The sequence below is a fragment of the Monopterus albus genome, unplaced genomic scaffold (assembly GCF_001952655.1).
Source record: "Monopterus albus unplaced genomic scaffold, M_albus_1.0 scaffold132.1, whole genome shotgun sequence".
Classification (NCBI taxonomy): domain Eukaryota; kingdom Metazoa; phylum Chordata; class Actinopteri; order Synbranchiformes; family Synbranchidae; genus Monopterus; species Monopterus albus.
The window spans coordinates 1,100,313-1,114,687 of record NW_018128012.1 but is presented as its reverse complement, the minus strand read 5'-3'; the positions used below and the strand labels follow the sequence as shown (position 1 = coordinate 1,114,687).

Genomic DNA, 14,375 nt, shown 5'->3' with positions numbered 1-14,375 from the left:
CCCTGTCCCAATCGTCGGGGGGCCGGATTAAAAGGCCCAAGGGGCGGGATGTGGCCCGCGGGCCGTAGTTTGCCCACCCCTGGATTAGACAATGGGTTCAAAAGAATTTTAAGTTTGATGAGCAGATTTAGTTAGAAATTAACCCAATTCTTTTGTTGGAAGCATGAGAAGTGACAACAGGAGAGGACTGTTTAAAATCAGCAGAAAGTTTACTGAATGTCTGATCACAGGTAGGCCTTACAGCACTGGGATCAGAGGGATAGAGCTCCCGCAGGAGTTCCATCCACTGACCCCGAATTAAGGTCTTACAATACATTTTCTCTTCTTGGGCTGCTCCACCCTGGACAGAGGTGCAACCTTCAATAGTTTGTGATCCTATTGGTCATTTGGTGCGAGCCGGAGCTCGCACTTCCATGTTGAAATATGGTAAATCTAGGTATGTGTGTGTGGGTGTCTCTCAGGTGGTGAGCCCCCGGCCTCTGCAGGACATCCCAAGACAAAGCAAAGCTTGGGATATGCTAAGTGGGTCGAGGTGTGATTGTAAAACAGGCCTTTGCTAAAATGTAAATAGGCTGTCTGGTCTCAAAGAGATGCAGAAGTTACAGTATTCAAAGTGGGCAGATTCTACTTGATTCTCATCAATACAATTGAAAGATATATAAGCAAGGAAAATAAATGTATTAAAAATAACCAAAGCTCAGTAGTTCTGGACAATCATCAGTACAGCTGTAATATGCATAAACAAGTAAGATAAAGTTATGAAAGGTAACTAAAGGAAAATAAGGTATGAGAAGTAACTAAAGCTTATAAAGTAACTAGAGTCTATAAGACTCAAATCTTACAATTTGATACTTGATTCAGATTCAACAAAATGAATCCCTGCTGTATTTATGAGCAGGATGTTTTCTACATGTTCTGAACAGGGCAGTGAAGGCAGGAAATGGTGGAAAACCTGATCTGTCACAATAGAAGTAAATGATGAAATGTTGTGTTGGTTCCCACTGAGATGTGTTATTCTGTGACATGCGGCAAGGAGAGCAGATCAGTCAGTGATGTGAACGTTCCCTGTCCCACACACAAGTACTTTTTGTCACCAGTGTGCACATTAAGCAACTCTGAAGGGTATTAAGAAGAGATTAGAGCAACAGTTCATTGACCCAGTTGGGACTGGTCTGCTGCTGCAGGAAAGAGTAAAACGCAGTAAACAAAACTGCAATATGAACAAAATTATAAAAGAGCATTCAGCGGTTTGGTTAGCAGTTGTTTTATTTACCTCTGTTCTGTTCTTCCTTCCTACATTGTTGGTGGTGTGATACTTTGCAGAGAATAACTCTTCCTGAATGCGTACTTAGTTACTGGTTGTGTGTGTGTGTGTGTGTGTGTGTGTGTGTGTGTGTGTGTGTGTGTGTAGAGGTTTATGGGAATGGTCCTGAACAGAGGCCCCCAGCCTGCTCCCCGAGGACATGCTAATTGATTCTTCCTGGTTCTGTGTTTTTCTGTGGTCTCTGTCCCCCGAGCCTCCTAAATGGCCACAGTCCATTTAGTTGAGAGCAGCAACAAATAGAATAAGAATTATAATCTGAGCTCCCACAGTCTTGTTCTTTTTTTTACCAATCAAGTACATTTAGGTTCAACTGACACTGGGGCTGTCATGATGTCAGATTTTCATTGCACGATTATTGTGGCCAAAATATTCATGATAATGATATCTACAGAAAATATTAAGAAACAAAGTAATGCTATCTGTCAGATTTATCTTTAGCTTTATTTTTGCCAAATGACTTGCATTCAAAATTTGAGTATAGGGAGGTGGAGAGAGAGAGTCTGTAACTTTTTTGAAGGTGACGATCTGCTAACCCCTGGACACAGGAACACAGCATAACCTCTTGCTCTGGGGTGGCATGTTTGAAACCTGTTAAAGCTCCAAACACTACTTGAAGTTTTTAAGTGGAGATATTCACTCGGTAATCGACTACCATGAACCTGCAAACAGAATTCCCTGTAGACCTCCCTCTTACATGTTATTAATTCAGTACAAGACCCCAAATCCTCCCAAAATAACAAGTCTGCATTGATAGGCAGCTCCCTCCTTATACCTTCAGATGTTACTCTACTGCGAAAGCTTTAGAAGCCAGTTTGGCTCTTTGAAGAAGTGTTAAGTTTGGTCTGAAATAACCCATAAAAGCTATGTATGACCATGATTTTAGTGCACGGTGATTAGCTGACATTAGTTAACTTCCTAGGAATGCACACCCAGTTTATAATATACAAGTTGGAATAAGTATATCATTGACTTATCTTAAATACAAAAGCGTGCAAAAAGAACAGTTACTGGTCCAGAGATCAGTTGTAAATGCAAAGTGTTTTCAGCTTCAGACAAAGAGTTGACAATGTCAGCTTTTGCTTTTAGGTACAAGTGTGGGATTTCTTTTTCAGAAAAGTGTTGTCTTCTTGGGATTTTTTATTTTGGAGCAGCTGTTCATCAGTGCTATTCTGGTCTCTCTGCAGTTCTAAAGGACATCATGCCTTTGCTATGAAGTAGGCCAGTGATTTAGTGATGGCTTCATCCTGACATGAACTAGTACTTTTCTTACCCACTGATAGCATTAGCTGACCTGAATCCCTGGCTCTCTTTTGCTTTTTTGACACTGCAGGATGATGGAGGAGAAGGTGGATAAACAATTTGGTGGTATTGTTCCCTTTTGTGCTAACTGTTGATTGGCACCTCCTGGAGATGGGAGTGTCTAACATCCCATCTTTTTTAAGGAAGCCAAAGAATGCTCACACTGGTGACCTAACTCTTTTCAGGTGCAGATAGATTGTCCCGCTCTTTGATTTCCTCCCACATGGTTTTTCACGGTAGTAGTTGCCACACACTCTGGTACGGTAGCTACCTAGCTGGTTGGTCTTCTTCTTTGTTTTTTTTTCCCCATTGAGTGGCAATCAGTGTTTGAGTGCGCTGCATAGAAAAGCACTATACAAGTATTAGATCATTCACCATTTTACTGGTATAGTGCGACACCCCTAATTGACACACATGCTTTCACAAACTGTATTGTGAATTTTAGAGTATGAAAACATATCACCACCAAAATGGTTGAGAGCGCACAAACCAAGTCATCTGTTATGCTCATGATTCTGTCCTCCCTTGCGCTCAAATTTGATTCTGCTCTGACACATCAGGGCCTGCACACTTTCAAACTCTGACTTGCAAAATGAGGAGTGCTTGAAGTTTGGTTTGTGCTCTCAAATGTTTTGGCGGTGATATATTTTCATACTGAAGCATCAAGATTTGATTTCCATCCATCCATTATTTATCCTGCTGACTGTGAATAAGGTCGCGGGGGCCTGGAGCCAATCCCAGCTGACACTGGGTGAGAGGCGGGGTCCACCCTGGACAAGTCGCCAGTCTGTCACAGGGCTGACATGTAGACAAACAACCACACACACCCACACCCACTCCTATGGGCAATTTAGAGTCACTAGTCAACCTAAGCTGCATGTCTTTGGACTGTGGGAGGAAGCTGGAGTACCTGGAGAGAACCCACGCAGCACAGGGAGAACATGTAGACTCCACACAGAAAGGCCTGCGTTGGCCGGGGCTCAAACCGGGAACTTTCTTGCTGTGAGGTGACCGCTCTAACCACTGCGTTGGTGTGCCACCCAAGATTTGAATTTTATGTTGTATTTAGAGCTGTGACAATGAATCATTTAGCCAGTTAGTCCATGACAGAAAATTACAATTATTCAGCAACTGTTTTTCTGTTAATAAGTTGGTGTCAAGGTCAGATTCATCATAACATTTTTCCCTCTCTCCCTGTCTGTTTCTGTGTCTGTCTTTCAGGTTGGGGCAGTCAGAGTTCCAAGGTCCAGATCCATCATAACACATGGCTACATTTCCCCGGCCACAACCTGAGATGGATCCTCACCTTCTTGCTGCTGTTTGTCCATGTCTGCGAGTTTGCAGAGGGCGTTGTGTCCAATGAGTGAGACCTCAAAGAGATGTGTTGGCACATGTGTTATCGCACAAAATACTAGTGTGTTTCTGTTGGCTTTAGCAAAGTTAGATGATATAATGTTAATGAAACCGGTGTCGTTTTGCTTCCCACTGTAGCAATAGGGACCACCTCCATCTCTACATGCCTGCATTCATGGGTTTCATAGCAGCAACAACATCAGTTGTTTACTATCACAACATAGAGACATCTAACTTTCCCAAACTGTTGCTGGGTAAGTCTCAGCCCTGATGGCCTCATCTTTATTCTTTAAGGTCTATTTGTGAAAAACTGGATAGCTACACATTTCCCAGCCTTTAAATGAGCCAGTATGTATTTTTACATGCAAATTAGGCCACTTAATAGCTGCTCTTTATTCAGCATGACCACAGCAGCCTAGTAATTTTACATTTTATCACTTTTCTCTTGCTGCACAGTCCTTTTCATCTACTGGGTGCTGGCATTTATCACAAAGTCCATTAAGCTTTGGAAGTATGCAGAGTTCAGTGTTGGACCACGGCACCTGAGATTCTGTATCACAGCCCTGATAGTGATCCTGTATGCGCTGCTGATGGCTGTGGAGATCAACGTCATAAGAGTCAGGGTAAGTAGTATCACTTCACAGTAAATAACTGTTAATGTGTTGAACTCAGGAGGGAAAGTGAAACAACAAGTTCCTAATTTGTCACATATGTTAATTGTTCTTGTGTCTTCTTGTGTCTCCCTGTAGAAATATGTTTTCTTTGCAAACCCCCAAAAGGTGAAACCACCAGAAGACTTACAGGACTTGGGGGTTCGCTTTCTGCAGCCGTTTGTCAACCTGCTCTCCAAGGTAGACAAACACATTTTAGATTTTAGACATTTTTTGACACTAAAGAATTTAACAAATTCAAATGTTTAGGTCACACGTAGATGTTACAAATCAAGTTAGACCTGAGAAGTGCCTCAGGTTCACAGTTTCAGCTCACCTTTTGTCACACCCCATCATAATGTTTATGGCTCATCAGTACTGGCAGTCACAGATGCTACTAGAGCACTACTTGGCAGCAGAGCACAGAAAGTCTTCTTGGCACATTTTTAGGCAACATATTGGTGGATGAATCCTCTCATCATTGGAGCCCATAAGAGGCCTATAGAGCTGAAGAAGATCGGCAAGCTGCCCATCGCCATGAGAGCCCTCACCAACTACCTGCGGCTCAAAGATGCCTACGAGGATCAGAGGGTGAGCAGATGGAGGCCTAACCCCGATTTAACACTAGAGCTATGTTATGTATGAAGAAACACAGACTTCGGTCCGTCTCTCTTCACACAGACACCGGAGGATCCGGATCGTGCCCCATCAATCTGGCGCTCCACGTATCGAGCCATTGGACGTCCCATCCTGCTCAGCAGCACCTTCCGCTACCTGGCAGACTTGCTGGGCTTTGCTGGGCCTCTCTGCATCGCTGGCATCGTGAACCACCTGAAGGATGGTGATAACGCAGATGCATCAGACAAGGGTGTATGTATGAGACTGTGTGAGCCAGAGAGGCGGGTGTGTGGACTTGTTGTGACCTGTTTAGCTTCAGTTTGACAGTGGAGTGGTCTTGAGGTCTTCTGCAGAGAGGGAAGCAGGGTTCATGGAACAGAAAACAACACGACTGACATTTTACTCAACAGTAAAGACGAATCAAAGGCTGGAAGTCGGCTGTGATAGTCATTAAGTGAACTGCATATAGCTGCTACATATATAATAGTATGCACTGGAGTAAATAATAGTGGCCGCTCACTGCAGAGGTCTGCTTCTGACCTCGACAGCTGTGAGATAGAAAATTACTGCTTTGACTTTGTGCAGGAACTGATGGACCCAGTGCCATGAGAGAGTCACATTTGAACAGCTGGTGGTGATCACAGACGACAACTTGCAACATCATTCGTTTCTCATTAGAGAAATAACTGGGAATCTGAATCTGTGTTTTTTTGCAGGTTTACACAGAATCATTTTATTAGAGGTTAAGTAGAAATTTGTGCATCATCATGGGCTGTCCACACGTCTCTCACACACACACAAATTGTGTCTGTGCTTGTCTGTGTTGCTGAGCAGTCCAGACAAGCAACAGATGACCCACCCTCAATGTAATGCCACCGTTGCTCTCAGTCATTATGTTACCATCAGTTTGTGTGTGTCTGTGTGACTACATGTCTCAGTGTGATGGATGCTATGTCTGATGTGACAGTATATGTGTAATGTCATAATGCGCTGGTGCTGAAATGACATTACTCTTCCACACAAACGAGCACACATAGTTTTTTATAAGTGATAATACACGTTTCCTAAACCAAACTTTAACCATGACATCTACTTGCCTAAAACTAAAGTTAACCGTTAAATTTAGGTTAAGCCTTAACCCTAAAACAGCACCTAACAGAAGAAATGAGGACTGGCCAAATATTATCACCTTTCCTCACTTTCCAAAACTCAAACCCTCACATCTTTGAATGTAGAACATGTAGAAGTTTGGTGCTTATGCTCCATAAGTGTTGATAAAATCTTTTTGGCGATTGATTAACCAGTTAATCGACTGATCATTTTGGCACTACATTGATAATCTAGACTTCATTATCCCAGATTTTTCAGATTCTGCAGCAGTGTTCATAAATCAGTGTCGGCTGGACAAACCCTGTAACTATTACACTAATACAAAACAATAATACTGGCACATGGCAGCACGATACAGAAGGTGTTGCAGGCAGACAGAAAGCAGACACTGTTACAGAAGATGCTGGCAGACAGAGCACAGACACTGATTCCTCTTAAATCCAAGCCAGACTCCTCCAAAGGCCATAACGCAGACAGAGGTGTTAGGAGAGGCATTTTGTAATGACTGTATTTACAGTGACGGGACACTTTATTAGTTACACCTGTTCAACTGCTTGTGAACGCAAATGTCTAATCAGCCAATCACACTGCGGCAACTCGGTGCATTTAAACATGGTCAAGACGATCTGCTGAAGTTCAAACTGAGCATCAGAACGGGGAAGAAAGGTGATTTAAGTGACTTTGAACGTGGCGTGGTTGTTGGTCTGAGTATTTCAGCAAGTGATGATCTACTGGGATTTTGTCGTTCTGAAAAATTGGACAATAGAAGATTGGAAAAACGTTGCCTGGTCTGTTGAGTCTGGATTTCTGCTGTGACATTCAGATGGTAGAGTGAGAATTTGGAGTAAACGGCATGAAAACATGGATCCATCCTGCCTGGTATCAACAGTTCAGGATGGTGGTGGTGGTGTAATGGTGTGAGGGGGGGAGGGTTTCTTGGCACACTTTGGGCCCCTTAGTACTAACGCAGCATTAGTTCAGGATGGTGGTGGTGGTGTAATGGTGTGAGGGGGGGAGGGTTTCTTGGCACACTTTGGGCCCCTTAGTACTAACGCAGCATTGTTTAAATGCCACAGCCTGCCTGAGTATTGTTGCCATCCCTTTACACCAACCCGGTACCAGCAAAGTGTACCTAATAAAGTGGTCAGTAAGCTTATTCGTTCAGTCTGTTTGGTTGAATGTTGTTATAGTCGATGGTGAAAATGTGTTCATGTGGGTCTGTGCCTGTTGAAGTGGGCACAATGGGCAACAGAGATGGAGAACAGAGCAGGGCTGCATTTCTGAGTGACATGGAAAATTCCCCACTCACCTCTCACTCTGTAGATATAGACGGGAGGTCTGCTGAGCATCAGACTGAGCTTTTTGATGCTACTCTGTGTGCGTGTTTGTGTGCGGGAGTTTTCATCCTGTTGTATGAAATTAATCACAATATATATACAGTAATATTAATTATTAAAATTATTACATTCAATTCGTTATTATATAAAATAAGTGTGTGTATATATAGAATCAGAATCAGCTTTATTGGCCAGGTGTGTTGGACACATGAGGAATTTGACTCAGGTACATCGGCTCTCAATGTGCAAACAGCAAACCAGCATAAGGCTGTGTAATATAACAAAAATAAGCAGTATTTACAAGCAACAGAAAGTGCAAACCATGCAGAATATAGGTCTGGGCAACCAGTTCAGAAACTTTCTGGATATATTTTGGTGTATGTATGATATTTTTTTCATGTGCACCATGACGTATGATCATATTACCCAACCATAGGTGTACATGTAACCCTGGATTTTTGATGATGGGGACATCTATACTCTTTGTTGTCACCAATCAGCTTGATCAGCCTGGTACATTGAGCAGTACATAGACTAGTGGATAGGATTCAGTGCTCTTGCCGCTGTGCCCAGGTTTGAGTCAGGGTTGCGTCAAGAAGGGCATCCGGTGTAAAACGTGCCAAATGGAGTCGTGAGTGTGACGATGCGCTGTGGCGACACCTAATAGGAAAAGCCGAAAGTGACATTCATATTTATTGCACATCCATCCATTATCTATACTGCTGATCCTGAATAGGGTGAATAGGGTTGCGGGGGGCTGGAGCCAATCCCAGCTGACACTGGGCGAGAGGCGTGGTCCACTCTGGACAGGTTGCCAGTCTATCACAGGGCTGACATGTAGACTAACAACCACACACACTCATTCACACTCCTACAGTCAATTTAGAGTCACCAGTCAACCTAAGCTGCATGTTTTTGGACTGTAGGAGTACCCAGAGAGAACCTACAGAGGCACAGGGAGAACATGCAGACTCTGCACAGAAAGGCCCTGGGTCAGCCGGGGCTCGAACCCCGAACCTTCTTGCTGTGAGGCAACAGCTCTAACCACTGCATTGCTGCGCTGCACCGGTTGTTGCACATTAAATAAAATTTTGACTCTGAAAGTAAAAAGGAAACATTGTACTGTTTCTAAGGATGGCAGTAATAAAATATTTACATATAATCCACCAAAGTTTGCACATAATGTCTCTCATTCAGTGATTAAAATAAAGATTGTTGCACAAAACAACTAGTTTTGCTGAATCTGTGCACTGAAGAAACAGCAGATCTGATACAAGTTCATGTTAGGGTGGTCACTTTGTTCGTAGTATGTGCAGTTTGCAAAGAAGAACTTGCTGTTTTATTGTAAGTGTGTGTGTGTGTGTGTGTGCGCGCTTGTGCTTATAGGAGATGTACTTTGGTGTTTACTTCATGTCCTCAATCAAGCTGCTGCAGAACACTCCAGTCCTGGCTGTTCTTCTCTTCCTGGCTTTAATCCTGCAGCGGACCTTCCTGCAGGCCTCGTACTATGTTACCATTGAAACAGGCATCAACCTGCGGGGAGCCTTGCTGGTGAGTGAAATATCCTAGCAAGATAAATGTAATAAATTGAATTTTGTTTCCATATTGAGGTGTTGCTTTGAGAAGTTTAACAAATCTTAAGTGTATAGTTTTAAGAGCCCATGGCTGCTCATTTCACAATATGCACCTGATTTGATAGCAGATCATTTTAAATACTGAGTTTACAGAGACCTAGCATGCACTGTGAAAACTGTCCAGCTGATTTCAGTGCTGAAAACAAACAGTATGAGTTTCCCTATTCCAAGGGTCAAAAATCTCCAGGGTGCTCTAAATAAATGTTATCAAAATACATATTTCTACATTTTTCAGTCATGTCAGCCATAAATTAATTTGGTTGAACCTCTCAGTGGAATACAGCCTCTGGCATTTAGACCATGGGATTTTGAACCACACAAAACTATTCTGCTGAAGGTTGGAGTGCCTTGGTGGGAGCCTCTGTCATAGTTCTGCTAGCTCCCATCCAATACCTCATAGCAACAAAATCCTGCGTCTGTCCATTACACACATTTTCATGAAAATGTGTGTAATGTGCTGGATTAGTTCAGATCAGACCTTCTCATAGACAACCTATGTGTCACTACATGCATTTTAAATACATCATATAAGGAATACATGATGTGAAAAGATGAGATTTTATATAATAAAAGCCAAAACATAAATCTAATTTATTACTAGGGCTGGGTATCAAACCTCAGCATTTTTTGATTGGACAAATTTAAATTAAAGTTTAGTAAATTTTAGAACATTTTATTCTTTCAATTTTTTGTACAAATCTTTTTTTATTTAATAAAGACTTTGTTGTGGTACCTGTATCATCTTGGTTCTAGTATCGGTACATTTCCAACAACACGCAGCCCTGATAATCATGTTAACTTTAAGTGTTGTAATGTTATAATTTCATATTTGTTTCATTAACTAGGCAATGATTTACAACAAAATCCTGCATCTGTCCACCTCCAACATGTCTATGGGGGAGATGACACTGGGGCAGATCAACAACCTGGTTGCCATAGAGACCAACCAGCTGATGTGGTTCCTCTTCCTCTGCCCCAACCTGTGGGCCATGCCTGTACAGGTAGGACTCCATACATTACTGGCTATACTTCAGTGCTACAAAGGCATTAAAATGTTTATACTGTATGGTGATGTTTCTCATCTTCTGTTTTGTTTGCAGATTGTGATGGGAGTGGTCCTACTCTACTATTTACTGGGCTGGAGTGCCTTGATGGGAGCATCTGTCATAGTTCTCCTAGCTCCCATCCAATACCTCATAGCAACAAAGCTGGCAGATACACAAAAAAACACACTAGTAAGTATTATACTTCATGAGCTTCATGATGTAAAACGTTTTGTCTTGTATTGTTAGTTGCAGATTGGTCAGATGAATACATTTTTATCCCCTGCTGTCTCTTCCAGGAACACTCTACAGATCGTCTGAAGAAGACCACAGAGATCTTAAAGGGCATAAAGTTGCTGAAGCTGTACGCCTGGGAGAATATCTTCTGTGATAGTGTGGAGGAGACCAGAGGCAAAGAGTTCACCAGTCTCAAGACCTTTGCTTTGTACACATCTATGTCCAGTAAGATGAAACCATGAGTTTGAATTAGGCCAACTGACATTCTGTATTATTGCAGAAAATGGCAATTACAGAATATCTTTAAATACTTAATATCACAGAAAATCAAGTTTAAGTAGTTGTTGATTTGCTTTGTAGTTGAAATACTTGATATATTTAGACCTTGAAGTATGTTGTGAAACTTCACTGAAACATTACTTACTTCACTGAAACATTACTTAATTCATCTAAATTACTTTTCTACTTTGCTTAAAGCACTGCAGTAAAACCTGTTGTCTGTCTCTTTGCAGTTTTCATGAATGCTGCTCTTCCCATCGCTGCTGTGCTTGCGGTAGGGCAGTGCTACCACATTTGCAGTGAGACACCTCATTAGTGGGAAATCAATAAAGCAGTAAACAAAAATATCAGCATAGGAGAGGAATGGTAAAATTTGAAATCTTGTTTTGTAGACGTTTGTGATGCATTACTTCATCACTTGCACCGTTCCTAGTCCTGCTGAGGCCTTTGCAGCTCTAGCGTTGTTCCACATCCTGGTCACCCCGCTCCTCCTGCTCTCCACTGTTGTCAGATTTGCTGTGAAGGCTCTGGTCAGGTGAGTCTGTGTGATATAATCTTGCCTTGTGTCGTATCCATTTTCATTATAAAGATACTGACTGCTACTGGTGGGTCTAACTGGTAAGACTATTTTGAGTGAAAGAGAGAGAAGGGGATACAGGCCTGAGTAAACAAGGAACTAGAAGTGGTTCCAGTCTAATTTAAGGAACATGAAGGAAACCTGAGGGCAGTGAGGAGAAACTCTATGCTCCTGAGAGAATACTGGTATTGTCACAATGACATGTACTCATGGTCTGTGTGTCCACAGTGTCCAGAAGCTTGGCGAGTTTCTTCAGAGTGATGAAATTGGAGATGACAGCTGGAGAAATGGTGACATGTCTGTTCCCTTGGAAGCTGGAAAAAAACATTCAGGAACGGTGAGTCTCACTGATACTGGATCAGTCAACAAACCTGATAAATGATCATTTACTGCAGAAAGCAAATAGTTAATCAGTTTTTATTTTCTAGCTAATTTAATATAAAAAATCACAGAGACATATCTGTATGCTACAGTACTCACAGTCTAGATTGTATCGTTGTATCAGCCATTGTTGTACCCTGTACATAGCACAGGGTTAAAAGATTAGGCTTTCGCTGTGTGTTTTGTATCAATAAAACAGACCTTATTTTTACCTTACCTTGTTACCTTTACTTTAACTAAAGTGTCATCTCAGTTATGCACCTGACCGTAGTGCACTTCTTTGAAAAAGCACTGCAGTGTGATACGTATCTTTTAACTAATCTGTAGTTCACACACCCACACACATGCAAAATTTCAGGCACATATTTTGTCCTTGTTTTAAGCCCTGGATACCTGTAAATTCTAATTTCAGTGTTGATATGTGCATATGCAATGATGCAAGACAGCAGTAACGGTAGTAGTAGTAGCAGCGGTAGGTCAAGGGTCAGCTGAACCTACATTACGTTTTGTTCTAAACTTTGGTTGCATTGTAAAACTGTGTGGATGTACATCTATGAAAAGTATGGAACGTGAAAGTTGGCTTCCCCCAAAAATAATGGATGTTTACATTGGTTCTGTTCTATTTCCAAATAAATGTTTTAGATAAAATGATTAAATGTGTCAAATTTTCAAATGCTGTTTTTCTGAAAGGATTCCATTAACATGTTATTTCTGTACCTACATAAATAGATAGATACTTGATGATGTGGTTAGCAATCCCCTCAATGTCCTCACCGCTTGACTCCTGCAGCACTCCCCAGTCAGTACACTGAAAGCAGTCCCTCAGAGCTTCCTCAGCCTCAGGAGACCACTTCCTGAAGGAGTGTGTGGTAGTTGGTTGCCTGACTTCCTGTGGTTTGTAGTGAGGCTGAAGCAGAACCAGATTGTGGTCTGATTTCCCCAGTGGTGGCAGAGGAGTGACATTGTATGCATCCTTCACATTAGCATAAGGAAGTCAGTAGTCCTATTTCCTCTGGTTGGACAGTCCACAAACATCACTGATCACTGTGCTGCATCTGCAGTCTCGCGATAGTCGAGTGGATGATGTCTCGAGATGCTTCCGCATTTTCCCATGGGGGAATGTAAACAAAGACAAAAAATGGCGTGTGAAAGCTCTATGGGCATGTATTAAGGCTAGAGACTCATGGCTTAAAGTTCAATGTCCTGACAGCAGATTTACATGCCCTGGGTTACACCACCTGGTGTTAATAAAGATTGCAAGTCCCCCACCTTTGTGTTTCCCACTCACCTTGGTGTCTCTGTCTGTGGGGTAGAGCTATGTTAGCATCTGAGATGCTAGTGGTTAGCCATGTCCAGTGAAACAAAGCAAACTACACTCCCTGTAGATCATTGTGTTCTTCACCAGTGCAGGTAGTTCTTTGGTCTTGTTGGCCAGTGAGTTAACATTACCCATAACCACTGATGGAACTGAGGGGTTGTACCTCCACCACTTTGCCAAGCACCTAGCCTTTAGCTTAGCGTCAGCTCTACAGCCTCGGTACAGCTGCCTCACTTCCTGAGATATGTGGGGAACCTAACCAGTGCAGGCCATTGTCCAGAGGGTGGACAGCTGATCCCTCGAATACATGAGTCCACAGCCATCTTGGAGTTGGAAAAAAATCCATGTCGATAGAATAGATAGAACAAATAAGCACTACACGATGTGTGTCATGAGAAGTGGTACAGGTGAAGAACACAGTAAAAGAGCAAAAAAAAAAAGGCTGCCACTTGTGTCTGATTAAATTTTAACCATTATGGGTTTAAAAAAAACTGCACAAATAAGAACAAGGAAGTCAAAAGAGACAGTTTTCCTAATTTATTATAAAACTTGAGGGGTTTGTAAAAGGAAATCTAAAATCCTCCTGACTGAAATGATTCACAAATCCCAAGTGTAGTTGGCCACAAGGTTTGCACACATCTCAGGGGGGATTTTGACCCACTCCTTTTTGCAGATCCTCTCCAAGTCATTAATGTTTCGTAGCTGATGTTTGGCAACTCGAACCTTCAGCTCCCTCCGCATGTTACTGTACAAGCAATTAGACCATTTGTTAAATCCAAACATTTATTGTATATTTAAAACAGATGGTGTTAACAAAGCACACTGAGGGTGCCAAGAAATGTCTTTAAAGTGTTGTGTTTAACAACCAGTGTTTCCTCATGGACAATTTGGATCTTGGATGACACTGCACACATTCCTTCCATGTTACCCTAGGTGACTCACATCGTTTTCATAATGGCAACAGGTTGGTTTAACAGGGTGCTCAGTGGCGCTGTATAACATCAGCCCAGACTTGAGCTGGGACAAGTTCCTAATGAGCAATTAAGCAAATCCTCTGGGAAGACTTGACAAAGATGTACAAAGGTGGGCAGTATCTGTGACTAGCAGGGAATCAGGTTCATATAAATGAGTGCGGTGAAATAAGAAAAACCCCATCAGCATCAGGGTTCGACATTAACCATGGCCCATGACCATGAAAAGTTACTGAGTGGCCAC

General features: G+C 42.2%; 1 protein-coding gene across 14 annotated transcripts in view; it reads left to right on the top strand.

The window, feature by feature from the left end:
• abcc9 (ATP-binding cassette, sub-family C (CFTR/MRP), member 9) overlaps nucleotides 1-14,375 on the top strand; it is a 65,792-nt gene that overhangs the window by 8,531 nt on the left and 42,886 nt on the right. For all 14 annotated transcript variants that reach the window (XR_002275953.1, XR_002275949.1, XR_002275951.1 and 11 more), the window contains 13 exons: nucleotides 3,845-3,986; nucleotides 4,115-4,230; nucleotides 4,433-4,599; nucleotides 4,726-4,827; nucleotides 5,077-5,217; nucleotides 5,308-5,496; nucleotides 9,078-9,242; nucleotides 10,171-10,326; nucleotides 10,426-10,560; nucleotides 10,668-10,830; nucleotides 11,118-11,158; nucleotides 11,277-11,419; nucleotides 11,690-11,798. Coding sequence is in view for 3 of the 14 variants with exons in the window: in XM_020613332.1 (XP_020468988.1) it covers nucleotides 3,845-3,986; nucleotides 4,115-4,230; nucleotides 4,433-4,599; nucleotides 4,726-4,827; nucleotides 5,077-5,217; nucleotides 5,308-5,496; nucleotides 9,078-9,242; nucleotides 10,171-10,326; nucleotides 10,426-10,560; nucleotides 10,668-10,830; nucleotides 11,118-11,158; nucleotides 11,277-11,419; nucleotides 11,690-11,798 (1,769 nt within the window). In the remaining 11 variants the exon portion in view is untranslated. The remainder of the gene's footprint in view (nucleotides 1-3,844; nucleotides 3,987-4,114; nucleotides 4,231-4,432; nucleotides 4,600-4,725; nucleotides 4,828-5,076; nucleotides 5,218-5,307; nucleotides 5,497-9,077; nucleotides 9,243-10,170; nucleotides 10,327-10,425; nucleotides 10,561-10,667; nucleotides 10,831-11,117; nucleotides 11,159-11,276; nucleotides 11,420-11,689; nucleotides 11,799-14,375) is intronic.